This window comes from Stegodyphus dumicola, chromosome 5, assembly GCF_044657685.1.
Source record: "Stegodyphus dumicola isolate Sdum_Otavi_A_Nest chromosome 5, ASM4465768v1".
NCBI lineage: Eukaryota > Metazoa > Arthropoda > Arachnida > Araneae > Eresidae > Stegodyphus > Stegodyphus dumicola.
The window spans coordinates 186,760,774-186,788,133 of NC_140772.1; the positions used below are offsets into that span (position 1 = coordinate 186,760,774).

The 27,360-nt window shown below is 34.3% G+C and overlaps 1 protein-coding gene across 1 annotated transcript in view; it reads left to right on the forward strand.

Annotated features, from left to right (window-relative positions):
• LOC146997365 (uncharacterized) overlaps window positions 1–26,464 on the forward strand; it is a 73,296-nt gene extending 46,832 nt beyond the window's left edge. The window contains exon 5 of the mRNA XM_085817467.1: window positions 26,131–26,464. Coding sequence (XP_085673593.1) covers window positions 26,131–26,273 — 143 coding nt within the window. The 3' untranslated portion in view covers window positions 26,274–26,464. The remainder of the gene's footprint in view (window positions 1–26,130) is intronic.
• The last annotated feature ends 896 nt before the right edge of the window (window positions 26,465–27,360 follow it).

Genomic DNA, 27,360 nt, shown 5'->3' on the forward strand with positions numbered 1-27,360 from the left:
GGTTCGGCTCGTCGAGTTTTGTGGGGATGCGCTTCACAAGAAACAAAATATCGCCTTACTCATGCTAGACGTGGCGAAGGCATTCGACCGCGTCTGGCATGAGGGGCTTATTTATAAACTTATAAATCTCCCTATGGATAGAGAGCTGATTCAGCTAATTATGTCTTTCATCACTAATAGGAAATTCACTGTGGCTATTGGAAAGGACATCTCCAGTTTACGCACCATGAATGCAGGCGTCCCACAGGGGTCCATTTTAGGGCCCGTCCTGTATTTATTTTATGTTCATGACTTCCATAGGGCTCACATTGGCAGAAATTACTTTCTTGGGTGCTATGCGGACGATACGGCATTAGCCGTAAAGTCCGCAAACGCACACCATGCAATCAAGAAATTACAGGAGCTTCTACCAGTGGTAGAAAAGTGGTGTAAGACTTGGAGAATTGCTATTAATGCCAGCAAGTCGCAATTATTATTGATAAGGAGGAAAAATACACAGTTGACTATTAACAGTAAGCTCTTCTTATTCTCTGAAGAGATTCCTAGAGTTAGTAAGGCGAAATATTTAGGAGTAATGCTAAATGAAAGATTAAAATGGGGAGATCATATAACAGAGGTCAGAAAAAAAATTTTCACTGTTGTAAATAGTCTCATCCCTATATTGGGTAATTATTCTAGCTTAGACCCCAGGAAAAAGAGGCTAGTTTATATCACGGCAATTAGGCCATTGATGACTTATGCGTCGCAGGCCTGGTGCACGGCTACCAAGGAGGATATAAAAAGACTTCAAATCATGCAAAACAAAGTCTTAAGGCTTATCACCCATGCTCACTTTTTTGTGAGCAATGCTACACTGCACTGTGACTTAAAACTGGACACTCTAGAAGAGCACCTGAATAAGATCAACAGGAAATTCTTCACGAAAGCTCTGAACTGTGACCATATGAGAAATTTTGATATCTTTACCTACGAAATATTGAATGAGGACGCCAAACTGCGCCCACTTGCGGCCCACCTTATCAGGGACCCGAACTTTCCCACCTAGTGCCCACCTGTAAATGATGTACCCAATGTGTTTATTAGCATTCTTAATTTTGTATTTTACTCATTTATTGTACTGTTTATTTCTTAAATTCTCTAGTTTTATTCACATTCTACACTCATTTTATGACTCCCACTTAGTCATGCCTTTACCGGGCCGGTTACTTGCTTGTGAGCTCTTGCGTTACTGGTCTTCCTATTCTTTATCCGTCTTTCTCCTCCTTGCTGCGGACATTATGTGAAGATAGTTCTATGTTATTGTGCCCACCCGGCATAAATTTGATTGAGCCAGATAAACTACTGATCTCAGTGGTATTCTGGCTATAAGTTATCAGTCAGTCAGTCAGGTAGCGGCGCAGTTCATTTTCAGTTCGAGCCAGAGTAGACCTGCCCGGGGCAGAAGCCAGGGGGGGATGATAGATTCCGGTTCCCGTCCTGTTCCGGTCCTGATCCAGTTCCAGTCCGGCCGTTTAAGTCCAAAACACGTAGGAGCTGAAGTCTGAATCCAGCGAATGGAGATATATGCCGAAAGGGCTAGATGGATTTTGTCTTTTAAAAGAAAGTGTTCTTCACCGTGCCGGCATAGCTGTTACTTTAAAGCATTTTGAATGTTTCCACCTAAGATGTTAAGTTTTCGTTTATGATGTTAAGTTTTCATCATTTTTGAAGTTGCAGTTGAATAAACCTTTAAGTTTTAGACAAGGGTTTTGTGTTCCTCAGAAATTTTAGATTCAATAGAAGTCAGATATATCACATAGGATTTAACGGAAAAATCAACACCAACCAAGGTTGTGCTTGACACGGTCGAACTATATCAGGTATAATTAGTAGCCACCAACGGATGGATGACGAAATGAGATGGAGAATTGTCGATAAATCGGAGGACAATCACAAGCACAGGTGGCTACAGAGCTCAATGTAACGATCAGTGTCGTCTGAAATTTGTGAAAACGCACGGTATTGGATGCATATCGAGAAGACTCGGACAAGGTCGACCAAGATCCACAGCGACAAATGAGGATCGTTGTTGGCATTTTCAGTGCGGCTACATTGGACTGCTACAGTTCTACTGCTCTCACGTGAGCTGCCTGCTTTCACTGGAGCCCGAGTTTTATAGTCTACGTTTGTCGGAAGGCTTCATAAGATAGGGCTGTATGCTAGAAGACCCGCCGTTTGCTTGCCACTCACTGCAGCACACAAGACAGCCTCTTTAGCATGGTGCAGGTAACATTGCCTTGGACCAGACTTCATTGGAGCACCTTACTTTTTACAGATTAGTCGAGATTCAGCCTGGACAAAATTCTTTATGTTTTAAACACCAATAAAAATGCTCCGAAATCCGAAATCGTTCCAAAAATCTGTAAACATCCTCTGTAGTAACGTGGCTTATATATGTAATAGTGCTTTAAAAGTTTTGAAACTTATATTCATTCCCGCGCTCAAAACTCTAGATTTTCGGCTTTCTTGTAGACATTTGCAGCGTTTCTTGTAGATGTTTTATATTTACGTAGGTAAGATATCTTCCATTTTTTTTCACTAGCTGTCAGTTACTCGTTTTTTATGAGACCCACATTTCAAGACTCTAGATCGTCTGAAGTGTAAATTTAGTTATGCTATAAAATGCCAAAAAGATAATCCAGTTAAATAATAATAATAAAATTAACGATTAAAAAATATGAAAGGTTTCAGATTTTAAATTATGTCCAAAGGAGAGTTTTTTTTAACGTTTTGTGTGTTACCTTTATTTATTAAATACCCTGTTCGTTGCATTTGAACCATAAAATTCAGTTCGAAAGCAATGTCGCAAAATAATTTTAAAATGAGCATATCTTTAGATTTTTATATTCTTCACGGTTCCGCGCGCTGGAGATAAAAAGGTTCCCCCCCCCTCGTACAGTGTTGCCATTGCTCGCTTTTAAATCGTTGAGTTTGTTAATAAAAAATTCGTTAAAATTTTACAAAATATGAAATTGATAATAAAACAAATACCAAATTTGGGCTTTTAGATGCCCATATTCTCAGGAGGATTACGTCTTTCAAAATTGGATGGCTCTAGGTACCGTTGTTTTATCACAGTGCGAGAAACATACTTACATTTATGCAGATTCTTCATTATTTAATTTCTTCAAATATAATACAGGGCGATAGTATTTGGTGGCAACGATCTGAAAAGTGATTCAGCCATTTCAACGCAAAATCGCAAAACAATAAGGTAGGGCTGTATGCTGGAAAATAATAGTCCTTCATGGACAAAGCCCCTTTGGACTAATAATCTTAATAACTGAACATCGAATTTAAAATAAAGAAGGAACAAACATTTTTAATGGAAACTGCTAATATGATGTGTAGCTCATAAGAAATCATATAGAAATCCATTTTTTAGTGTCCTGCTGCCATATTGTTTTAATATGAATGCTATAGAATAAATATTGCTGAAGTACAACAGAAAACAGCTATTGCAACAGCGAATCATCAAGTATTTAAAGCAACCACTGAATTTAACTAAAACTAAAGTGCATGGATTCGAATTGCTCACCAATATAAAATGCAAGTATATATCCATTTTTGTTCTTTAGTCTGTAAATCATTCGTCAAATTTTATAAATTTCCGATAATATAGTTAACTAACAAGTTAACAAGAACAATAAAATGAAAAGCAAGAAAATTTTAAACTTTAATACAAGCACAAATAAAGATAGTATATAATTAATCATTTCAAGAAGGCCAAATTTCTAAACACGAGACACTTATTCACTCCGTAAGTCATTAAGATTGAAAAGAAAGAATATTAGCTCATTGTGATTTCATTTCTTCGTTAACTGTGTCTTTTTGAAGAAGGTCATGGCCATCAGCTTCGAATATTGAAATAAAGTATTGCAAACAGGACACGCAACTGAGAGTGAAGGAGAAACTGAGAGAACTGAGAGTGAGAAGTTTTCATTCTGTTTTCGCAACAGTATCGCCATCTGATGACAAAAAGAGAAAACATGTGTTTAACCGGTGCCGTGGCAGAACTTTTGATAATTTGATTCTAATGCAGAATCATAAAATAAACATGTCGAAATTTTAATACGACATATATAAAATTTTACATCTTATGTAATAATCTTTCCTTGTATAGATCTAAGCAATTTAGAGGATCGAAAGTGGTTTGTAGATAGTATTTTAATGCAGATTTACTTAACCATTAATTAGGAATATGGTACTCTCAATGTTTTACTTCCAATATCTTATTTTTAAGCGTAGTTTTCAGTACACTTTTTAAATTATATCATCATGTTACAATGCCAACTTAATATTCTAAACCTCTATCTTCGATTTCTGTGCATGATCAAAGTGTACTCTTTCCCCCCCCCCCATGTGGTTTCGTAGTATCTTTTTGAGGATTCTTTATACTGGACCGTTTTCGGCTGTTTAAAGGTAAAGGATTCAAGTTCTCATCAAAGAGAGGAAAATGCATGAATATCTTTCTACAAATTTTAATACTATGAAAACGTTATATGTATTTATACAAGAATTTTTTTGTTATATTAACTATATTCAGCAGTAAAAAAAGCCAAAATTTTATCTAGCTAGAAACCATATTGATGTCATATATGAATAAATAAACTAACAGAAGAGTTCAGCATATAATAAATATCCATAATGCCAAAGAGTATGGCAATCCAAGGTTATGCACTGCTCATTTACCCTTTCACTAGTAGCCTCATTATCTTTTTCTTCAATAATGCCTTTCAATGCCTGTTGAGATTTTTTTTCCGCGAAAATGTTTTAAAACGCAACTCGAATCTCGTATAGAACCACTGACATCATCTTCTGAAATCGGTCACTAGGTCAGATGACGCAAAGCTTGCTTTTACGTAAGTGATCCGGAGAAGAATAGGAAACCCCATTTACTAATAATGTAATGTCTTTAGTTTTCTCAACCAAATCCAGTGAGAATACTGTCAGAGCTCTTCGTTTATTTTTTACATATCGAACTTTGTTTAGAAACAGCCTATCTCGTTTACTTCCGTTACCATTTCTAAACGGGATGTAGCTCTGAATATCAAGCGGAAAGTTACTACTATTATACTAGAACAGACAGCAATTGGGAAAAAGGAAGAACAACTGCAATATCATCACGATGAACTTTGAATGACTTCCGAGTAAAGATTGCAAAGTGCTTGAATTAGAACAATCAGTAGCTTATCGTGATCCATAATTAATCTATGCAAAAGAAATTTTTGCAAATTAAATGCAATCGATTCGAATTAATTGGGACATTTCGACATCATAGAATTTTGCATCTGATTAACAAGGGGGCCAATCATATAAAGCTGGAAGTTTTAAATAAAAAAAAAAAAAAATATTACTACTGTAAGTTTTTTTCAGGATTACTAGTCAATTATTTAAATAAACTGCGAAACAAAGACATACATTCAATGACAAAAGTTCTTAGCGGAATGTTTCCACTTTTTATTTCGCAGTTCTAACTAAATAGAACTTCAGTTTGTTTCAGTCAAATATTAAAATTAATTTTTGCGTTATCCTATACTGCAGATTTTCTTGAAATTTTCATCGAAAATGCTTAGTTTTTGTTATGTTGTTACGATGACAGTATAATATTTTGCAGTATTTTAATTATTAGCTCAAAGAGAAGTTATCCCAGAAATGGCTATTAGTCTCGAAATGGCATTTTCAGTCGGATCACTATAAACGGCTGCATCACTTTTCAGATTGTTGCCACCAAATATTATCTCTATTAAATTTAAAGAAATTAAATAAAGAATATGCATGAATGTATTTATTTTTCTCTCATTGTGAAAAAACTTAGAACCATCAAATTTGAATAATGTAGTCCTCCATACGAATATGGGCACCTGGAAGCCTGAATCTTGAATTTCGAATTTGTTTTATTATCTATTTCATATTTTTTTAAAACTTTAACGAATTTTGATTACGAAATTCAAAGATTCTAATGCGAGCAGTGGCAACACTCTGTGCGGAATAAAATATTTTTATCTCCGGCGCGTAAGTCTATCTAAATTCTAAAGTTATTTTTTTAGCTCCAAAGGGACGTTTGCCTAAATGCTCTCGAAACGTGTATGTATGTATAAATGGAGGAAAAAAAAAAAAAAAAAAAAAAAAAAAAAAAAAACCTCCGCCACATTGTTGGTAGTATAAAATCTGAAAGCTTTCAGATTTTTCTGTTTATTTTTTTTTTTTAAATTTGACATAAAAACTTTTTAAACGTCTTGAAGGCTGTTTTCATTCGCGGATTTCGCGTTTTGGTACCGTAAGAAATTCTATCACTTGCAAGAAATGTTTGTTGCAAACCTCTTGAACAAGCAATCCTCTGAAATGAATGCACAGGTACATAATCTCAAGGAAATAAGTCTTTTCTTTATTAATTGAGTGCCCAGTTCTCCATATGACATAATTTATATATATGACTCCATATGACTCCTCTGAAATGAATGCACAGGTACATAATCTCAAGGAAATAAGTCTTTTCTTTATTAATTGAGTGCCCAGTTCTCCATATGACATAATTTGCAATGAAATAATATTATAGAATTTTTTCCTACTAAAGGAAAAACTGGGTCGTTTACATGACGGAAATCAATCCTGAAGCCAGCTCGTTCGCAGGGGATTAAACTACCAATATTCAACGGTTTTAACCACTCAGTGACTTGTGGAGTGTTCAGTAAGATTTTATGACCTATGCCTTTGATTTCTAGGGTACTTTTTAAAAATTATTAGGCTTATCATAATTGCTTAGCTTATAATTGTTTTAGGCACTAAATTGAAATTTACATACCACATCAAACTGCAATTTCTGTTTAATTTTATAGTTTATAAAAATTTTTAATTAAAGCTTTTAAATTAATTGTTGGTAAAAGTTTTTTGGTGTTAAACTGTAATCTGAAGTTTCAGATTTCTCCCACATACCTGCTTAATGATCAAATTAGTTATTACTGAATCTCAAAAACATTTCCACTTGAACATTTTACGAAATTCTAAATATAAGTTTACTATTTCTGGCATTTTTAAAACAGTCGATTTTCTTATCGAACGATTATTAACAACGAGAGTTTTTTAAATCGAAATTTTAACCAGTCGATGTTAGCGGACTCAGGGTTTTAAGAAATAACAAGATCAAATTATTAAATCAATCAGGAACTTAGAATTAGAAATCAAACAGGAGATCAAATTATTAAATCAAACACATATGAACTGAAACAATCTTACGTCATTGGATATCGGTTAAAAAGCTTTAAAATAAAAGTGATGTGCCATGTAATTTCTTTCATTGGCTGATTAGGAAGTAAAATTCTTCTGCGTGTTCTGAGGTAATGATTTTCTTTCTTTAGTAGTTTCCTCTACTTCTTTTGATTAAATGTATCAATTAAAAAGCTGTATAAAAGCTTTTTAAAATTACGTTGTTTTTATCAAATGTTCTATAATGTTAAGAGGGAAAAAAACAAGATATTACCCATTTTTTGGTCATATTCGACTAACAATAAAATCTTTTTAGACTTAAGAATTACGTTGAGATATTCTCAGGGTGTTAAAGCATGCTTGTTTGACAAATTTGATTTTAAATCTAAATTTTGATTGAAAATTCACACTTAAATTTCTTTGACAATTTTGTTTTAAGATTTATTATTCTTCGATTTGTTCTTAAATCCTTCACACACACACATACACATTCATTCTTTGTTCGGATCAATAAGATAATGCTATGCATAAATTTAATTGATAGATTTGAACACTTTTTCGTAATGTAAACGTTGAGTTTAATTCCTCTGACCGGCAAGGCCGTTAATGTACGGCCTACAGTACGTTTCGCGACATCTGTCGCGCCACTATCGAACTCCATGAGAGGTAAGTTTCTCTGTTACGGAATGGCAACGAGAGAGATTGTTGTTAAAAAAGATGGATGATCGAACTGCGTTGTAACGATCATTTTTGTGGATGTTGCGTATTGTAAAATGAACCTATTACACTGTGCTGAATAGTATTAAAATGCTATATATTAAAAGATCTTTCATCTGATCTAAATTTTTAACAAACCGCTCATTATTTTCTCTTAAATTCACAATGATGTTCACGATATTTCTGGCGCCCCCGGGTGGGCGTGTTTGTTGGAAACATGTCGGATGAAAGAATAGATAGGGTAAGTTGATTACCTTATACTTCCGTTTTGAAGTTATTGATTATTGTTTTACTGAAGTTTAAAATACTTTTCTTGCCTAATTTTTATCTGAATATTTTAAACTTAAGACAAAATGGAAGTGATGAAAAGAAACAAAACTGCGCAACGTTCAGCTTTTACTAAAGCATATAAAAGACTAGATGATCTTTTAAATGATGATAATGTTGATTATGAAGAAGCAGAAATGTGTTTTTATTTGTTCAAGAAAAAGGCAGAAACATTAGAATTGACGCACAGTGCTTATTTAGATACTATAACTGATGATAAAGAATTCGAAACAGAATTTGAAATAACAGAGGACTATCGAGAGAAGGCTGTTAGGATACAGTTAAAATCGGAACGATTTCTCGATAATATTAAGAGTAAATTAAACGAAATCCAAAATACATCGTCAGAGAGTAGTCAGAAATTAGTTTTTGATGAAAATACATGTAAAACTTTGTGCCAACGCCTACCGAAAGTAGAACTTTATAAGTTCGCCGGTGATTTAAAAAATTGGCTTACGTTTTGGAATCAGTTTAAAAACATACATGAAAATAATAACTTAACGAATGCAGACAAATTCCATTATTTGATACAGTCAACAAAAATTAAATCAGAAGCTAGAGATATTGTAGAATCTTTTCCGGTGACGAACGAAAATTATCCTTTGGCTATAGAAAGCCTTACTGAGAGATATGGGCGTAAAGAACTTTTAATTGATTTTTATGTTCGAGAGTTAATAAAACTTGTTTTGGATAACGCAGCGAAAAGGAAGCAGGATTCTTTGAGTAGTTTGTATAACAAACTTTCAACACAACTTAGAGCCCTGAGCAGTCTTGGTGTAACGACTGATCAGTGTGGAACAATTTTATATCCTCTTGTGGAAAGTGCTATTCCTATTCACGTATTGCGATCGTTTGAAAGACAAAGAAAAATTACTGAATCTGAACGAAACATTTCGAGTCTTGATGCAATAATTGAATTTCTGAAAAGCGAAGTTCAGTCAGAAGAAAAAATAAAATTAAGCAGAGCGGATATTTTTTCTAAGTCTGATCGTAAGCACTTGACAACTAGCCAAAATATTCCTTCCGCGTCGGATTTGATGAATCATGAAGCAATACCTTCTTATTCGTTTTGTTTAAAAGATCATGAAACGCGTAATTGTAAAAAGGCGTTTTATATTCCGTTAGATGAAAAAATGTCTGCGGTAAAAAAGAAAGGTTTATGCAGAATATGCTTGGTTAAAGGTCACCTCAGTAACCAGTGTCGATCAAGTGTTAAGTGTCAGATTTGTTCAAAAAGGCATTTGAAATTTTTTTGTCCTAGTCTTGAATGTAATAAGTCTAGTGAAATGCATAACCAGGAAAATGATGAGAAAAAAGAGAAAACAATCGATTCTTTGCATTCGCGTGCTACGAATGAAGTTTTCCTTCAGACCCTAGTTGTGAACATAGAGGGTAAGAATAAAAGGCGTAAAGTTAGATTAATGATTGATACGGGTAGCTCAAAAAGTTATGTTTTAAAGTCTACTGCAGAAGAAATGGGTTTTGACTTGCAATGGGAGGAAGAATTTAGTCACTCTTTATTTGGTGGAAAGAAAACTGAAATTTATAAACATCAATGTTACAAGATTTATTTGAGTAGCCTTGATGGTAAATATTCGTGTAAATTAGATGCTGTAGACCATGATGTTATTTGTAATGATATTTCAAGCATAAGATACGGTTCTTGGATTTGCGAATTAGGAAATAAGGGAATACGCTTAACTGATACCCAAGGGAATCCAGGCCCTATTGAAGTACTGTTAGGGGCAGACGTTGCAGGGAAGTTATTTACTAGCAAACGAGAAGAACTAAGAACAGGTTTAGTGGCTATAGAAACAAAACTGGGTTGGACTTTGATGGGTAAAGTACCTCAATCCGAACATCAGCACAATGTAAATATGACTATAGTTTCTATGTTATCTCAAGAAGACCTGCCTATTTCATCGTTGTGGGACTTAGAATTATTGGGTATCCGAGATCCTGTTGAACAAAAAACTAAAGAAGAGTCAAGAAGAGCTATTATGGTTCATTTCCAAGAAACAGTTCGTCAATTAAAAAATGGTAGATACGAGGTTGATATGCCTTGGAAGATTGAGCATGCAGTCTTACCTGACAATTATGACCTATCTTTGAAAAGACTCGAATCTACTACGAAGAAGTTGGAAAAAATCGGATATCGTGAAAGGTATCATGAAGTCTTTAATGAATGGCTGCAGGAGGGAGTGATTGAAGAAGTTCCCCAAAAGGAGTTGTCTTTACCCGTTGTTCATTACCTCCCACATCGTCCAGTCATTAAGGAAACGTCCTCACTATCTTCCATGAAAATTAGACCCGTTTTTGATGCTTCGGCAAAGCTTTCTAATCAGCCATCTCTAAATGATTGCTTAGAGACTGGAATTAATTTGATTGAAACTATTCCGTCTATTCTAGCAAGATTTCGCTTACATGAAATTGGTGTGATTTCAGACATCAGACGAGCTTTTTTACAGATATCTCTAAATGAAAGAGATCGAGATTTTTTACGATTTCTTTGGTATGGTGATGATGGTAGAGTGAAGACATTTCGTCACACCCGTGCGGTATTTGGCATTACTTGTAGTCCATTTTTGCTGATGGCGGTTATTGACCATCATTTATCCAAAGAAACGTGGAAAGAAAAATATTCTGAAGAATTTCTTAAAAAATTACAAGATAGTTTTTATGTCGATAATTGCGTAACTAGTGTACAAAATAATGACGAACTAGAAATATTCATCGAATCTGCAACTAATGTAATGAAAGAAGGAATGTTTGATCTCAGAGGATGGGAAAGTTTTGGCATTCCTGCATTTTCAGAAAGTAAAACATCACCGGTATTAGGACTGGTTTGGGACAAAGATTTAGATACCTTGGAAATAGACACCGAATTTTTGAAATTTGATGAAAGAGAAAAAGTAACTAAAAATAAAATGCTTTCACTAGTTAGTCGAGTATTTGATCCCATAGGTTTCCTTGCACCTGTTATGATTCAGCCTAAGATTTTGCTGCAGGTCGCTTGGAAGAGCAAAGAATCATGGGATGGTGAAGTGAATGATGAAATAAAGAAGAATTTTTTAAAATGGGCAAAACAACTGAAATACCTCAAAAATATAAAAATTCCAAGATGGTTAGGTGTGATGAAGGAATCCAATTTAAGTATCCATACTTTTGTCGATGCCAGCAAGACAGCTTATGCGGCATGCATTTTCTTAAGAAGTGAATCCAGTATGGGTTCAGTGACTGTTCAATTACTTCAAGCCAAATCACGAATAACTCCAACGAAGACTATTACTATACCACGACTTGAACTAATGGCTGCTACCATAGGTGCTAGGCTGTTTAGTTCTGTGAAGCAAGCTCTAAAACTTCCCAACATCAAGACTTACTTTTGGACAGATTCTTCCACAGTTCTTGTGTGGATAACTCGTCGAGAACAGTGGTCGGTATTCGTTACAAACAGAATAAGTGAAATTAGAAAATTGACAATTTCGGAAAATTGGTTCCATATTTCAACTGACCAGAATACAGCAGACATTTTGTCAAGAGGTTGTGGACCTAGGCAACTTCAGAAACGCAAGTGGTGGCAAGGGCCAGCCTGGTTGAAGAATCCGAAGGAGCAGTGGCCAAAGTCAGCTGTAAATATTAACGAAAAAAAAGTAGAGATAGAGAAACGAAAGTCAGTCATCTCTGCTAGTAACACAGAGCTAGAGTCAATTCCATTACATTTAGCCAGAAGATTCTCTAGATTTTCAAAGATGATTAGGGTTATGGCTTGGATACTGCGTTTTCAACCAAAGGCCAAGGACTTAAGAAAATGTAAGGAACTTCAAAATGAAGAATTGTTAAATGCACAAAGGACTATTTTCCGTGTAATACAAAAGGAATATTACTCTAATGAAGAAACACGAAAAAATTTGAAAGGTCTTCTAATATTTGAAGATGAAGAAGGAATTTTACGATTGAAGTCCAGATTGATAAATGAGGAAGAATCGAAAGATTTTATTTCTCCAATAATTCTACCATCGAAACACCTGGCAGTGAGAAGATTTATAGCCCAAGAACATATTGCTAACAAGCATGCTGGGACATTAACTCTACTGACTATTTTACGGGAAAGATTTTGGATAGTGAAAGGGAAAAGAACTGTCCGGAGTGTTATCAAAGAATGCTTAACATGTAAAAGGCAAATGGTAAAACATCTTGAGGTACCTTTTCCGCCTCTTCCAAAAGACCGAACAGAAGTAGCAGCAGTTTTTCAAGTATCAGGTGTAGATATAGCTGGACCTCTGTTGACTAAATCTAAACAAAAGGTGTGGATAGTACTTTTTACTTGCGCCGTATTTAGAGCTGTCCATCTTGAGCTAATACCTTCACTGAGTACCAACGACTTCATACAAGCTATGCGTAGGTTTATAGCCAGAAGAGGACGAATTTCTGTGATGCATTCAGACAATGGTACTAATTTTACAGGAACTAAATAATGCTCTGAAACAATTAGATTGGACTACAATTGAAAGTGAATTTAGAGTCAACGAAATTCGTTGGAAGTTTAACCCACCCTCCTCTCCATGGTGGGGAGGCTTCTGGGAACGCTTGATTGGGATTTTGAAAGATCTTTTGAGAAAAAATCTTGGACGCTCCTGTTTGTCTTACGAGGAGTTGCAGACTCTCGTCTGTGAATGCGAATCTATCATGAACAGCAGACCGTTAACTTACATATCCGAGGAACAAGATCTGAAGACCTTGACCCCCTCAATGTTTCTTCAGGACATTCCATTAAATGATGTTCCTGATTTGGATCAAATTGAAAAGACTAATATTGTTTTGAGATGGAGACATATTCAAAAGGTTCGTGAAAATCTAAAACGAAGGTTTAAAAGGGAGTATCTGGGTTTCCTTCGTTCTTCAGTTAACAAAAGAGAAGATAAAATAAATGTAGGTGACATAGTGTTAATTGGTACAGATGATAAAAAAAGGCTCCATTGGCTGCTAGGGAGGGTACTGGAACTCTTTCCAGGAAAAGATGGAATCATCAGACTTGTGAAACTGCGAACTGAAAAGGGAAACATATTAAGACCAATCCAACGACTGTATCCTTTGGAATTGACCCCAAATTACGAGCAAGTCGTATCGGAACCTCAGAAGGTTCCGGAAGTGGTAGCTGAAAATCCTGAGCTTAATACTGACTCTAATGAAACTGTTCGCGTGTCTCGCTCAGGACGAAAAATAAAACCAGTTAAAAGACTGGATATATAAACTTCTAAACAAACTTTTGAACTTTCTGTGTTTGAACTCTAAAATATTGATTTCTATTTGCATTCTAATATTTTGAAATATTTCTATTATTATTATGTACGTTATTATTATTTCAAAATCGTATGTATGTATTATCATTATATTACTGTTTTGAGTTTGTATCCCCAAACTCAAGGTGGGGAGAATGTCGCGCCACTATCGAACTCCATGAGAGGTAAGTTTCTCTGTTACGGAATGGCAACGAGAGAGATTGTTGTTAAAAAAGATGGATGATCGAACTGCGTTGTAACGATCATTTTTGTGGATGTTGCATATTGTAAAATGAACCTATTACACTGTGCTGAATAGTATTAAAATGCTATATATTAAAAGATCTTTCATCTGATCTAAATTTTTAACAAACCGCTCATTATTTTCTCTTAAATTCACAATGATGTTCACGACAACATCTTTAATAAGCATATATGTTACCGGCAAAGTATGAAACGCCGGCATTCTGTAGAATGCCTAGGCATTTTATATAATACCGGACGATTTTAGGCAAAGTATGAAATATGAGAATTATTACATACTTTCCCTAGGCATTGTATATAATACCTAAGCATTCTATAGAATGACAAATGCTCTTTAGGCAAAATATGAAAAAAAAAGATTTTGATAAGGCTATTATTTAAAAGACGTTCATTCCTCTCAAATACAAATGTTATTTTGAAAATTAATGAAAGAGTGCCATTAAAGAACTGTTCTTCGAAATATGTAAAAAAAAAAAAAAAAAAAAAAAAAAAGGTAATGAGATGATCTTGATGCAGCGTAATAAATTTGAATTTTCTATCTTGCTGAGTCTGGGAATCCGTAAGATCTCCCTGAAAACGGAAGTTAAATTCAGAAACAATCATAAGTTTCACATGAGTGCCTTTTTTAATACCTTTTTGTTTTTTCTGGCAGGGCTCACAAAGGTGGTTGTTACAGTTCAATATCATTACGTGTAACATTTTTGTAATTGGTTGAACGTTTTTTCGACATTCTGTCACGTCGTTCCTGTGCAATACCAACACCTTCTTAAACAGAAGCCCAACTACGAGATCGTGAAGTCACAAACTGGCGGCTGACTATCGCCGTTGGTCACCTACTACCTGCCTTTAAACTATATATGTTTTTAAAGCTTTACTAATAGGAGGGTATTCTTTTTCTTTTTTTACTTGATATATATTGAAAATATATATTTTCAATTCATTCGCGGATATAATATTGGATAAATTTTCCTTTGCACAAAATATATTATACATTACTCATTTTTGTGTGATCTTATATTGTATGTTTACAGTTAAAACAATGCTTTAAAGTACTGGTTGACTTTTGATAAGGACTTGAGGTAATGTTGGAATCTCTCTCCATACTAATAATATACAAGTCACTTAACTGCATAAAAAATATATAAGAAGGATGTGTGGAAATATTTTTAAGGATATAATATTATATAAGTAATTTATAATTATATTTTTAAGGATATTATATAAGTTTTTTAATTTTAGCAGGGTTGATTTATAAGCACACATATTACATGAAAAACCTAAATTTTCTAAACCTTTTATTATTTTCACAATATATCCATGCAAAAATTATGCTGATAATGATTGACTGGGACAATACTTATAACATCCTTATATGAAGACCTAATATTCTGCAGCATAAAAACAGAAGCAAAATTAGCAGCGTTTTCACAATTATATTTTGTTACATTCCTATTATATTTTCACCTTTGAAATCTAAGAATGGCTTAATGTGAATTTCGTCAACCATTAAAGTGACATATTATCGTTTTCGTCTAAAAAGCGGATTTTTTTCCTTAGCATAATTCAGGAAATTTTCAGGAGTTTGCTCCACTTGAGATCAACATTATATTCAGAACACAATCTTTTCAATGTAGAAGGATGTGGCAAAGTAACATATGCACTGTTTCTTAAAAATTTATAGCAATGTGGAGAAACTGAAAACATCAAACTTGATAATATTAACAGATCAGAACTATACCTATTATTATTTTTATGCGAAACGAGTAATGTCAGCTGCCCAAATATAAACTGAACTATTTTCTTTTTATGTTCAGGGACATTTTTTTCTAATTCACGAAGGCCTTGAGTTACGAATAAGAAAATTTTAAAGCTGTTTTCATTATTATCACCTTTAATTTTTGCAACTTCTTTAAGCAATGAACAGAGATTATGCACATCATTAATTTTTAAAGAGAATTCACGGTTACTAATTTTTGTTAATGGAATATCTCTAAAATATGCTTCCACTTGCAGATAATCATGGATAACGACTGATGCAGAAATAAAAGGAGCAAATTCTGTGCTTATATGGAGAAAAAATATAATATTTTCTTTAATCACAACTGTTAAATCATCAGGTATCTTAACACTTTTTAGACATGATGAAAGCTCACTCAGATTACTATAATTACCTAATTACTAATTTTAAAGTAATAAAAGTAGGATTTCTAGTAAAGCAATTTATATTTTAACAAAACAGGTAATAGCAAGCATATGTGTGTTTGTCTCCCACTCGGGAAGGGGGGAAGAAAAGGATTCTTAGTGACATAAGTTTTAATAATATTTGAATTTTCATGCATTAGGAATTTAAATTATTTCTTGTTTTACGCAAAACTGTGCACTTTATATTACAATTTAAAAAACCATAAGCATATTTATTGCCTTCACAGTTTCTTTAGAAAACTTTAATGCCAAAATATATTAAATATTGAGCTAAATAATTTCATTTGCTGCCATATACGTATGAAGTTAAAAGTTCCAAGTTATAAAATTAATCAAAAAGTAAAAAAATTGGATATTTAAAAAAGTAAGTAAATATTTAGCATACAATTCGATACATAATTATTAACCATACAATTCGATACATAATTATACTAATCGATACGTAATTACACAATATTATACACAATGTATTCTATAAAAATGAAATTCCTTAATATTAACGTATCCATTCTTTTAAATGTAGAAGCAAATACCTTAATAAATTTCAATTTCAAGTTAGGCTTAACTTACCCGAGTATACTTCGAAATGGCAAAATTTTCTCGCGGTTTCGATTTTAACCATCTATGTAATACATCTTGTTGCTCAGGAAATCTATATACTGATACTTTAGAACCGTCACAATAATTTTCTCGGCATAACGGCACACAGCACTTTAAAGGCATGATTGAAATCGAAAAAAAAATATCAATATCAAATTAAGGAGATTTGGTTCACGCGCCTTCTCACGATCAAGGACGAAATTCCCCTAACTTGCTAATGCCATCTTGATGGCCTTGGTTTAGGGGCGATTTTTCGCACCCCATCGAGAAGGCCAACAGTTTGTGACGTCACTAAGCTACGAGCCTTCAGTAGGGAGGCTTGTGTTTAAGAAGGTGTTGGCAATACTCAAATGAGTTTTCATGAAATACGGCAAATAACTCAGCGTCCGAGATGTAACACTGTATAGCAGTAACGGATTCTTTAACATGGTAAATGAATACACTTTTGTTTTCTACAAATATCTCATCCTAGCGATTCAGCGGCAGTAGTTACGTGTTTCCTTTACTGTCTGTCTACGAGAACAGCTCCCGCCACAATATTCGGCGGGCGGTGGTCGCTATAGCAACAGGGCTAGTATATTTCAAATAGGGACGGACCAGGGGTTGCCAATTCATCTTTAAATGCGTCAAGATGGCAAACTGAAAAGTAAATCTGTAAGACACCCCTACGGAAAATGGGTCAATTCTCGTTTCTATGGCAACAGACAGCTACAGACTAACTGGAGAGAGCTTTTCGTATGGTAGATAAGACTGTAGTTATTTTGGTTTTTGTATATCATTTACTAACTTCTGACAAGAAGTTTCGGTTCTTCGAAACGAATCCGGAATGTATTTCATATTTTGCCGGTTTGTCATTTGACATTCTATAGAATGCCTAGGAAATGTGTGAAATATGAATCGCTTCATACATTGTCGGCTAGTTTTAGGCATTATATACAATGCCTAGGCATTCTACAGAATGTCGGATTTCAATATATGATGTTATTTATATATATTCATATATATATATGATGGATTCATATATGTAGTGCCGATCGCTTGGAGCTGTGATGAAAACCAGATGCCGTGACGTCATTCTCTCTACGAGCTGCGAAGGCGCCAAGCAAAAATTAGGGGAATTACCGTTTTGAGATGATAGACGATTGACGTGAAAGCAGAGACGCTGCTTCTGTTCAAAAAGAACTTTGACGAATCATTACTTGTTTAATTCTCTTAAATGTTAAATTTATGTAATAATCGTTTGTCTAATTAAAATGTCTTTCGTTAATTAATTTGTTCATCGTGCAAAATCCCCACAAAAATTTTCTCAGAAGTGGGATAGCAATTAAGCACTCGAATGAACTGTAGTTTTACCTGCTTTCCTGGATTACTACCGGTTTTGAAGAATAACTGTTGCTGTGCTGGACTGTTTTGCGATGTATAATCAACTATGTTTCGAACAAAAACCTCATCAAGCTCCTAGGAATGTATGCTGATTTACCTGAACTGCGTAATAGTGAGTAAATAGTGTGCGGCTCTATTAAGGACTGGAATTAATTTTAATAATACTGGATGTCAAGTGTCAAGACGTGAATTGTGGCCAAAAATCCATCGGACATAAACTGTTTCTACTCGCCTTTTGTCGACACCATTTGTGATCCATTGGATGGTATGGGAGTAATTTGTTTCGTTTCTGTTTCCGGATTATAGAGCCAGGAACATCGTGGATTACCATTATATGAAGTGAGTGATTTTCTCAATTTTATTAACTATGTTTCTAATTGATGTGCCGGGAATGGAAGATGTCCTGAAAAGTGAAAAAGCGCATAATATAAAATTATTACACAAAATAATATTTAACGATGTGGGCGACAGAAATAATCGAAAAAGGTTAAGACAATTTAGTGGTTTCTCTTTAGAAGAGAATAGTAAAGAACTTAATGAAAAACTCGAAAAAATCAAACAAGATTTTCAGGCTTATGAATTAATTTCCATTGCCAATGTTTTATGCATTGATAGCTCTGGCGCACAAGATGACTTAGCAACCCGAATTGTTTCTTATCTGAATAATTTAGAATTGCTTAAAAATAATGTAATTTTAGAAGACAGTGAAAACGAAAGTGATTTAGAGGGTGTGGATGGTGGGGATAAAAATGAAGTAGATGATAATGTTCAAGATGAAACGAAACTAAGAAACAATTCTGGTGCCACAGTGAGACAACTTCCTTCCCAATGTGCTAATGATAATATTCTTAGTACAATTGAAAACAAGTCGAATGTATTTCATAACTGTAGTATAAATGTTACTATTGAAGACATCAAATCTTTTGTTGCTCAATTTGATGGCCAAAGCCACGAAAATGTCAGTAGTTGGGTCGAAAGTTTTGAAGATGCAGCTACCATTCTTCAGTTAAATGATTTACAAAAACTGATTTTTGCTAAACGCCTGATGACAGGCAAAGCAAAACTATTTGTTCTTAGTGAACCAAAGTTGAACTCGTGGCAAATTTTTAAGAATGCTATTCTTGATGAATTCCGGTGCAGCTGCAATTCGGCCGAACTGCATGAGTTATTATCAAAACAAAAAATGAAGGGCAATGAAACATTTGATGAGTTTTTTTTAAATATGAAAAGAATTGCTAAAAATGGTCAAATTGAAGATGTTGCTTTAATACGATATGTTATAGATGGTATACCAGGCTCCGCGTTTAAAAAATCTTGCTTGTATGGGTCACAAACATTAACTGATTTTAAGAACAAGTTGAAGCTTTATCAACAGATATGTGATGATGAAGAAAAGTCGCGAACGTCTAAAACAAAATTTGAAAGTAAACAAAAAATTGAATCTAGACATAAATATGACACAAAAAATTCTGTTAACCAAACAAAGCGTAACGTAACCGATAGTCGAGGAACAATTCCTGAAATTAAACGCAATACAACCTGTTTCAGCTGCGGTGAAAGCGGTCATATTTCCAAACAATGTGTTCATAAAGATAAGGGAGTCAAGTGTTTTAAATGTAAAGAATTTGGGCACCGAAGTTTCGAATGCTCAAATACGAATTCGAAACCAGAAGTATCAACCGTGAATGTTGATGTAGTCTCGAAGTTGACCAAAGAAGTAAAAATTAATGATGTATATGTAACCGCGTTAATAGACACAGGAAGTCAAACTACTTTGTTATGTAGATCGACTTTTGATAAACTGAATATCGAAGGCCTCGTGCCCGTAAGTTCAACGCTGAGTGGGTTCGGTAAATGTCAAGTAAAACCTCTAGGTTTCTTTAAAGGTAATATTAAAATTAATGATTTCCAGTGTACTGCAGATATTTGTGTTGTAGACAACAATGTAATGACACATGAAGCCATTTTAGGCTTAAACGTAATATTAAAAGGTGAAATATTAATAAATGAAAATGGGGTTACCATAAAAAGTAAGTCACAGAGTGTAGAGAAAGTAAATATTGTATCTGTTTTACCTGTTGACCTAGCTAGTAACGAAGAAGAAATAAACATTGCACCTAGTGTTCCAAACTACATTAAGGAGACTGTTCAACAGTTAGTTTCGAACTATATGCCATGTAAGACCAAATCTACGGACATACAGTTAAAAATTTTCGTTAAATATAACGAACCAGTATCGCATCAACCGCGTAGATTACCGTTTGCGGAAAAGAAAATTGTTGAAACCCAAATATCCGAATGGCTAAAGTCAGGAATTATAGAACAGAGTTCTTCGGAATATTCCAGCCCGTTGGTCATCGTTAAAAAGAAAGACGGGACACCAAGAGTTTGCGTTGATTATCGTCGTTTAAACAAAGTTGTCGTAAAGGATAGATTTCCCCTTCCCCTGATTGATGATATCCTAGACCGCCTTCAAGAAGCACGTATTTTCAGCACTATTGATCTCAAAAATGGTTTTTTTCACGTGGACGTCGAAAAGGAAAGTCGGAAGTACACATAATTTGTTACGCATGAAGGACAGTACCAGTTTTTGAAAGTGCCGTTTGGACTCTGTAACTCACCAGTTGTATTCCAGAGATTCATAAATATTATTTTCCGACCGTTAGTTAACGATGGCATCGTTTTGACGTACATGGACGATATCATCATTTTGTCCGCCTCATACGAAGAGGGAATCGAGAGGCTGAGTCAAGTTTTAAATCTAGCGAGTGAATACGGATTGGAAATAAATTTTAAAAAATCGCAATTCTTAAAGAAACGAATTGACTTTTTAGGTCATGTCATAGAAGAGGGTAAAATTTTCCCATCCACCTTGAAGACGCAAGCTGTTATAAATTTCCCTGAACCATCTAATTTAAAACAGATCCAAAGTTTTCTTGGGCTGACAGGGTATTTCAGAAAATTTATTAATAAATACTCTATAATTGCCAAGCCACTTAGCGACCTGCTAAAAAAGGGTAATAAGTTCGAATTCGGTGAAGAGCAAAAGATCGCATTCAATCGTTTGAAATCAGCGCTAGCTGAGAAGCCTGTACTTGCAATTTATAACCCTAATTATGAAACCGAACTACACACAGACGCCAGTATAGAAGGATATGGGGCGATTCTAATGCATAAACCCCCAGGTGATAGCAGTTTTCACCCCACTTATTTTATGAGTAGGAAAACCTCTGATGCAGAGAAAAAGTACTCAAGTTACGAGTTGGAGGTCCTCGCAATCGTAGAAGTACTGAAAAGGTTCCGTGTTTACCTTTTGGGAATTTCATTTAAGATAGTGACGGACTGTTCAGCATTTCAACGGACGATGGAAAAAAGAGATTTAGCGACGCGTGTTGCTCGTTGGGCTCTGTTGTTACAAGAATTCGATTATGTTATAGAGCATCGTAAAGGTGTTAGAATGCCACATGTAGATGCTCTAAGTAGAGCTCCTGTAAACGTCTTATGCATTTCTATTGAAAATATCTTACCTAAATTAAAACTTGCTCAAGAAAATGACACTGAAATAAAAACCATTAAGGAATTATTGAAAACCTCAAGTTATGAAAATTATTGTAATAGAAATATACAAGTTTATTGACGGTAAAGAATTGATAGTCGTACCGGAAAGTATGCAGACTGAAGTCATAAAAGATGCTCACGAGAAAGGGCACACCGGTATCAAACATACAGAGAAACACCTGGATGAATACTATTTCATTCCCAAACTTCGGCAGAAGATAGAAAATGTTATCGCGAATTGTGTTCATTGCATCTTAATAAATCGTAAAGCTGGGAAAAAGGAAGGATTTTTACATCCGCGATTCAAGGAGGACATTCCGTTGCATACTTATCATATAGATCACTTGGGTCCTCTGGAAAGTACCCATAAAAACTACAAGCACCTATTAGTAGTGGTCGACGCCTTTACTAAATTTACTTGGATTTATCCAACAAAATCTACGACCTCAGCCGAGGTGATAGCGAAGTTAGAGAATCAGAAGGCCATTTTTGGAAGCCCTTGTCAGATCATTTCTGATAGAGGAACGGCTTTCACATCCAGTGAGTTTTCTGACTACTGTGCTAAAGAAGATATTAAACATCATCTAATCACCACAGGCCTGCCGAGAGCAAATGGACAAGTCGAACGAATCAACCAAGTCATTATATCAGTATTAGCGAAACTGTCCTTAAAAAAACCAACCGAATGGTATAAACACACACACGAAGTTCAGAGGACGCTTAACTCAACATATCAAAGAAGCATTAACACCACTCCGTTCGAATTACTCTTCGGTACTACAATGAACAGTAAGGGCACCGATCAGCTCAAAGAACTGATAGAAAGTGAGTTTCAATCTCAATTCGAGTCTCAAAGAGAAGAATTACGAAAGCAAGCCATGAGGCAAATTTTCCAAGTCCAACAGGAAAATGAAAAGACATATAATGCCAAAAGAAGACAAGCACAGCCGTACAAAGTTGGTGACTTAGTGGCAATCAAAAGGACTCAATTCGGACCACACTTAAAATTAAGAGCGAAGTATTTCGGACCTTATAAGATCACGAAAGTTAAGGGTGGCAACACCTATGACGTAATAAAGGAAGGATGCCATGAGGGTCCCATATGCACCACCACATGTTCCGAATTCCTCAAGAAATGGACGGCACCTTAAAATTTTTCACGAACACTTATTTCTGTTATTGTATATTCTTGCTTGTTGCTTTGTTTGTTTTCTTTTTGTTTGTATTTTGCAGTGTCCTGGAGGGCCAGTCCACCCTCGGATGGCCGAAATGTAGTGCCGATCGCTTGGAGCTATGATGAAAACCAGATGCCGTGACGTCATTCTCTCTACGAGCTGCGAAGGCGCCAAGCAAAAATTAGGGGAATTACCGTTTTGAGATGATAGACGATTGACGTGAAAGCAGAGACGCTGCTTCTGTTCAAAAAGAACTTTGACGAATCATTACTTGTTTAATTCTCTTAAATGTTAAATTTATGTAATAATCGTTTGTCTAATTAAAATGTCTTTCGTTAATTAATTTGTTCATCGTTTAAAATCCCCACATATATATGTGCTTCTTGAAATATGTCCAAGAAATTAAGGCACTATATTAAAATTATATGAATCCAGGTATAAAATACCACTATAACAATTTGGCAGTAAAATCAGTAAAGTATATCTTTTTCATAACAGTTTCGGGAAATTTAGGCTTTCTCAGAGAAAACCTGTATCGGTCAAAGGGTTAAATGTAGACTAAATACAAAACACATAACACATCGCCGAAAAAAGCAGTTTCCGATTCAACCTTCTTTTTTTACTTCGATAGATTTATTCTAACATAATACAAATATGGTAGTTCCTTTTAATGCACAGCAACAATCCTTTCTTTCTATTTTTTTACTAAATATTTCAACACTCAAGTAAGCAGCCACTAATACTCAGAATATTTCAAATAAATAACTCTTAGATCTACATAAACTATGTCACTTAGACATTATTTGCTTAGGAAAGAATCAGATTTACTCTTGTGAGAACATTACAAAACATGATCTCATTGTTCACCGCAAATAAAACTGTCCTTCGTTAAATGTCTTCCTATTCAAGTGAAAATTTTTTTCCCCCCATTACATATTCCTGAACTTAGATCATTTATCTATTGTTATTTTAAAGGAAGTGAGTCATCTTTTTTTAAATATGCATCTTCGCGGTCAGCCAGGGTCAGAGACATGTAGTAATCCTTAAAGAATTTCCCTGTATATTTTCCCTTACTTTTTTTCGCAGTTTTGACATTAGAAACGTCAGTTGTGTTTCCTTGTGTTTTCGCTCTTGTGTTTTTCGCGTTGTGTTATATTGCGTTACGTTTCGATCGCGTTTGTTATCAGTGCGGTTTAGCAAACTGGCAGTTCTGAGACTTGTTTTACTCAGGTGTTGGTGTTGGTGTATTTAATTATGGCAAAGCACACGAGGGCTATCTGCCTAAGGGGAGGGATGCCTTTCGTGGAGGACTCTCTAAGGGAAACTGGCTCGTATACACGTTACACACGGGGAAAACCACGAAAACGCCCATGCAGCCAGCCCGTTCGCGGGATTCGAACCTCGGACCGAACTACCAGTGTTCAGCGACTTTACCGCTCGGCCGCTGGTGGGCCTGTTTTACTCAGTATCGCTTGCTAAAGTGTTTTACCAGAAATTATATTGGAAGCTAAAATAATTGCATTTCTTTAAAAAAACCCATCATGTATAGGTTAATAATTTCAATGGTTAGCAGAAAAAAGGAAAATTAGATTTACATTATATATTTTCCTACGTTTTATTAATTTAATTATTATCGCTCAAAGGGTATAGTGGATAAGGTGTAGCCTACAATGGTACCCAAAGGCCCGGGTTCGAAAACCGGAGAAAGCAAGGCTGTAATTGTCCGTCCCATCATAGGAGGTAACGGTGGCCTGCCTATTAGGTGCTCCCACAATAAAGTGGCCACAAATTCTTCATCTCATTCCATTATGGCTGTCATTTTACCCGATTTGGATAAATATCGGATAAATTTTGGATAAATATCATATAAAATTTATCCAAATTTTGCGAGAGACACGGCGAATATCATGATGGAATGCGAGCAAACAAATCGCCGAAAATCCCTCGTACACTTACATTCCTTCTACAATCACATCTACAGATACCAGTCTTATTCTGGCCTTAGAAGTGACCAAGCATAAGTGCCAGCCAATGGAAAAAAAAGTTTTATTTTTTTTAATAATACAGGTATTAAGTATAATTTATGACATAGTTTTGATAGATCAGTTTTCTGAGTATTTAGTACGCTTTTAAACTTAAAAGTCAGGGCATTTTTACTTCCTTGTACGAAGTAAAGGAAACACTGTAATCGCGAATCACTTCAGGTATCATATTTAAACAGAAATATCCATTTTGATGGTTGCCTAATCTATTTTGACATTTTTTTTGCATGTCATCTGCACGTACGGAGAGAATAAAGAATTCTTTTTTACAAATTAGATTGTAAAATAAATTTAAAATGGATTTTTTTTTCCCTTTACGTCTGTACGTATGTATGTTTTTCGCATAACTCATAAACGATTAGGCATAGAACGTTGAAATTTTGTGTATGTGACTGCTATAATATCTAGTTGTGCACCTCTTCTTTTTTATTGCATTCCGGCAGTACCGAAAGTGAATATACAGGGTGATTCAGAATTCATCATCAATATTTGGTGGGGAGGTAGGGAATAGAAAAAGAAAGAGATTTCACATAGGAATGCATGGGTGCATAATTTTCAACTAAGAAACCCATTTTGTTGACGAAATTAAGTATTAAAGCTACTTTTTATTGGCCTAATAATAGGACCAATTTTTTAAATAGAAAACAGCATTAGTTTTTACTTGCACAGAATTTAAGAGTAAACCCTTAGTCATGTTTTTGTATTTTCTGCTTGAAAAATAAATAAATTATTTTTTATATTTTCGTACAGTAAAAGGAATAAACTAATTTTGTTTCTATTAATATTAAACTTTGTTATTATTTTTTAAATTGAGATGAAATAAAAAAGTAAAAGAAATTAACAATATGATGCATATTATTCAATGTTTTCCCTTTCAGGTTGTAGTAAATTTATAATTTTAATAAAATGTAAATGAAAATAAAGTACGTAATCAAAATGGTTAAATTTATAAAATCAGGATAAAAGTGGAATTTTTTTCGAAATAAAAGCTGAAAAAAGAGCTGTGTGTTTGTCATAGGTCATTTTGAAATCGATTCAATTTGTTGATAATATTAAGACTTAAGCATTTTAAGTCTCAATATTATCAACAAATATAATGTAACAAAAACAAAACAGTTTCAAATATACTGTAAAATAGAAATATGTCTTAACAGGAATAATATTTTCATTCAAATGTTTAATTAGATCACTAAACTTCTGCGGAATTCTCATCATGCATTAATTGCTACATCTTCAAACTCATCATTTATAAATCGCTACATTTGTATTTTGGCTCATTAATTTTCACATATTCATATTTGCTGTTTTAGAAATGTAATTTTTACGTTTATCTAGGGAGATGCATACCTTTAGGAGATGTTGGAGAGCTATGCCACAGTTTAGGAAGTGTGCACTGCCCATGTAAACTTGGCTTAAGATGTCAACCAAAAGCTATTTGGTATTTTGGAGCCGGTTTATGCGCAAATACTTCGGAATAATATTCTAAGAAGAGAGAAGAAGCTTGAAACAAAGAAAATTGCTTATATATTGATATGTTTAATGTAAAATTAATTTTGTTTATAATTACGAAGTTCATAATAAATGAAATATTTTACTTATAAATAAATGAAATTGATAATAAATGAAATATTTTACTTATAAATAATGTTCATAATAAATGAAATATTTATTTCATATATGTTATTCTTATTCATGCTTTTTAAAAGCCCTAAGAATACTGTAATATTACTTTTTTAAAGAATCATTCAAATCATGGTCATTAATGCATTGCTAAGGGGAAGTTTTTCTCCTAGAAGCTGAGCCGTATTAAATTGAAATGCCATTTTGGCTGATGTTGATGTAATTTGGTTCAAAATTTAATTTTTCTCGTACTTTCGATACCCGATCAAAGGTATTCTTTTCTAGTACCTTAAGATGCCTTGATATACGTCACAGCATAGCTATTATTTGCTGGGGACTGAAACATGCTTATTAAATTCTGAAATACTCATGCAACACACTTTTATGCTATTCAGAATTTCAGTAAGGACGTCTATGAGAAACAAGGGATAGGGCTTCTTTAGCCCAGGAACTCAACTCTCAAATACGTGCTTAAGCATTACAGTATTCAGAAATAATATTGTTGATTTGAATGATGTTACACTCAAAAGTCTATATTGTTTTCCAGGCGCTCAATTAAAAAAAAGTAATTTTGCATCAGTTTACTTTAATCAATTTTTAAGCAGCTTCTTTTACATCGTTGCCAAGATTTTCCATTTATTTTCTATCGTTTGTGACTATTTTTAAAGCTGTTATTTGATGCTACTGCAACATAAACATTTCCTAAGTAAAAACATAGCCTTAAGAATTTGATGAATTCTTTGTATTTAAGGTTAACTTCCTCTGTAAATAAAACTGAATAGCGCTTCCTTAAGAAATCTGAAACTATACCGGAAACCAAAGAGAAAACAAAAAGCAAGCAAGAAAGAAACAAAGAAAATTTTTAATATATTCAGATTTGAACATCGCATCAGAAGGTTTGTTAAGGCATTTTATGCTACCGCTTAGCATCTCACGTTACCAGTT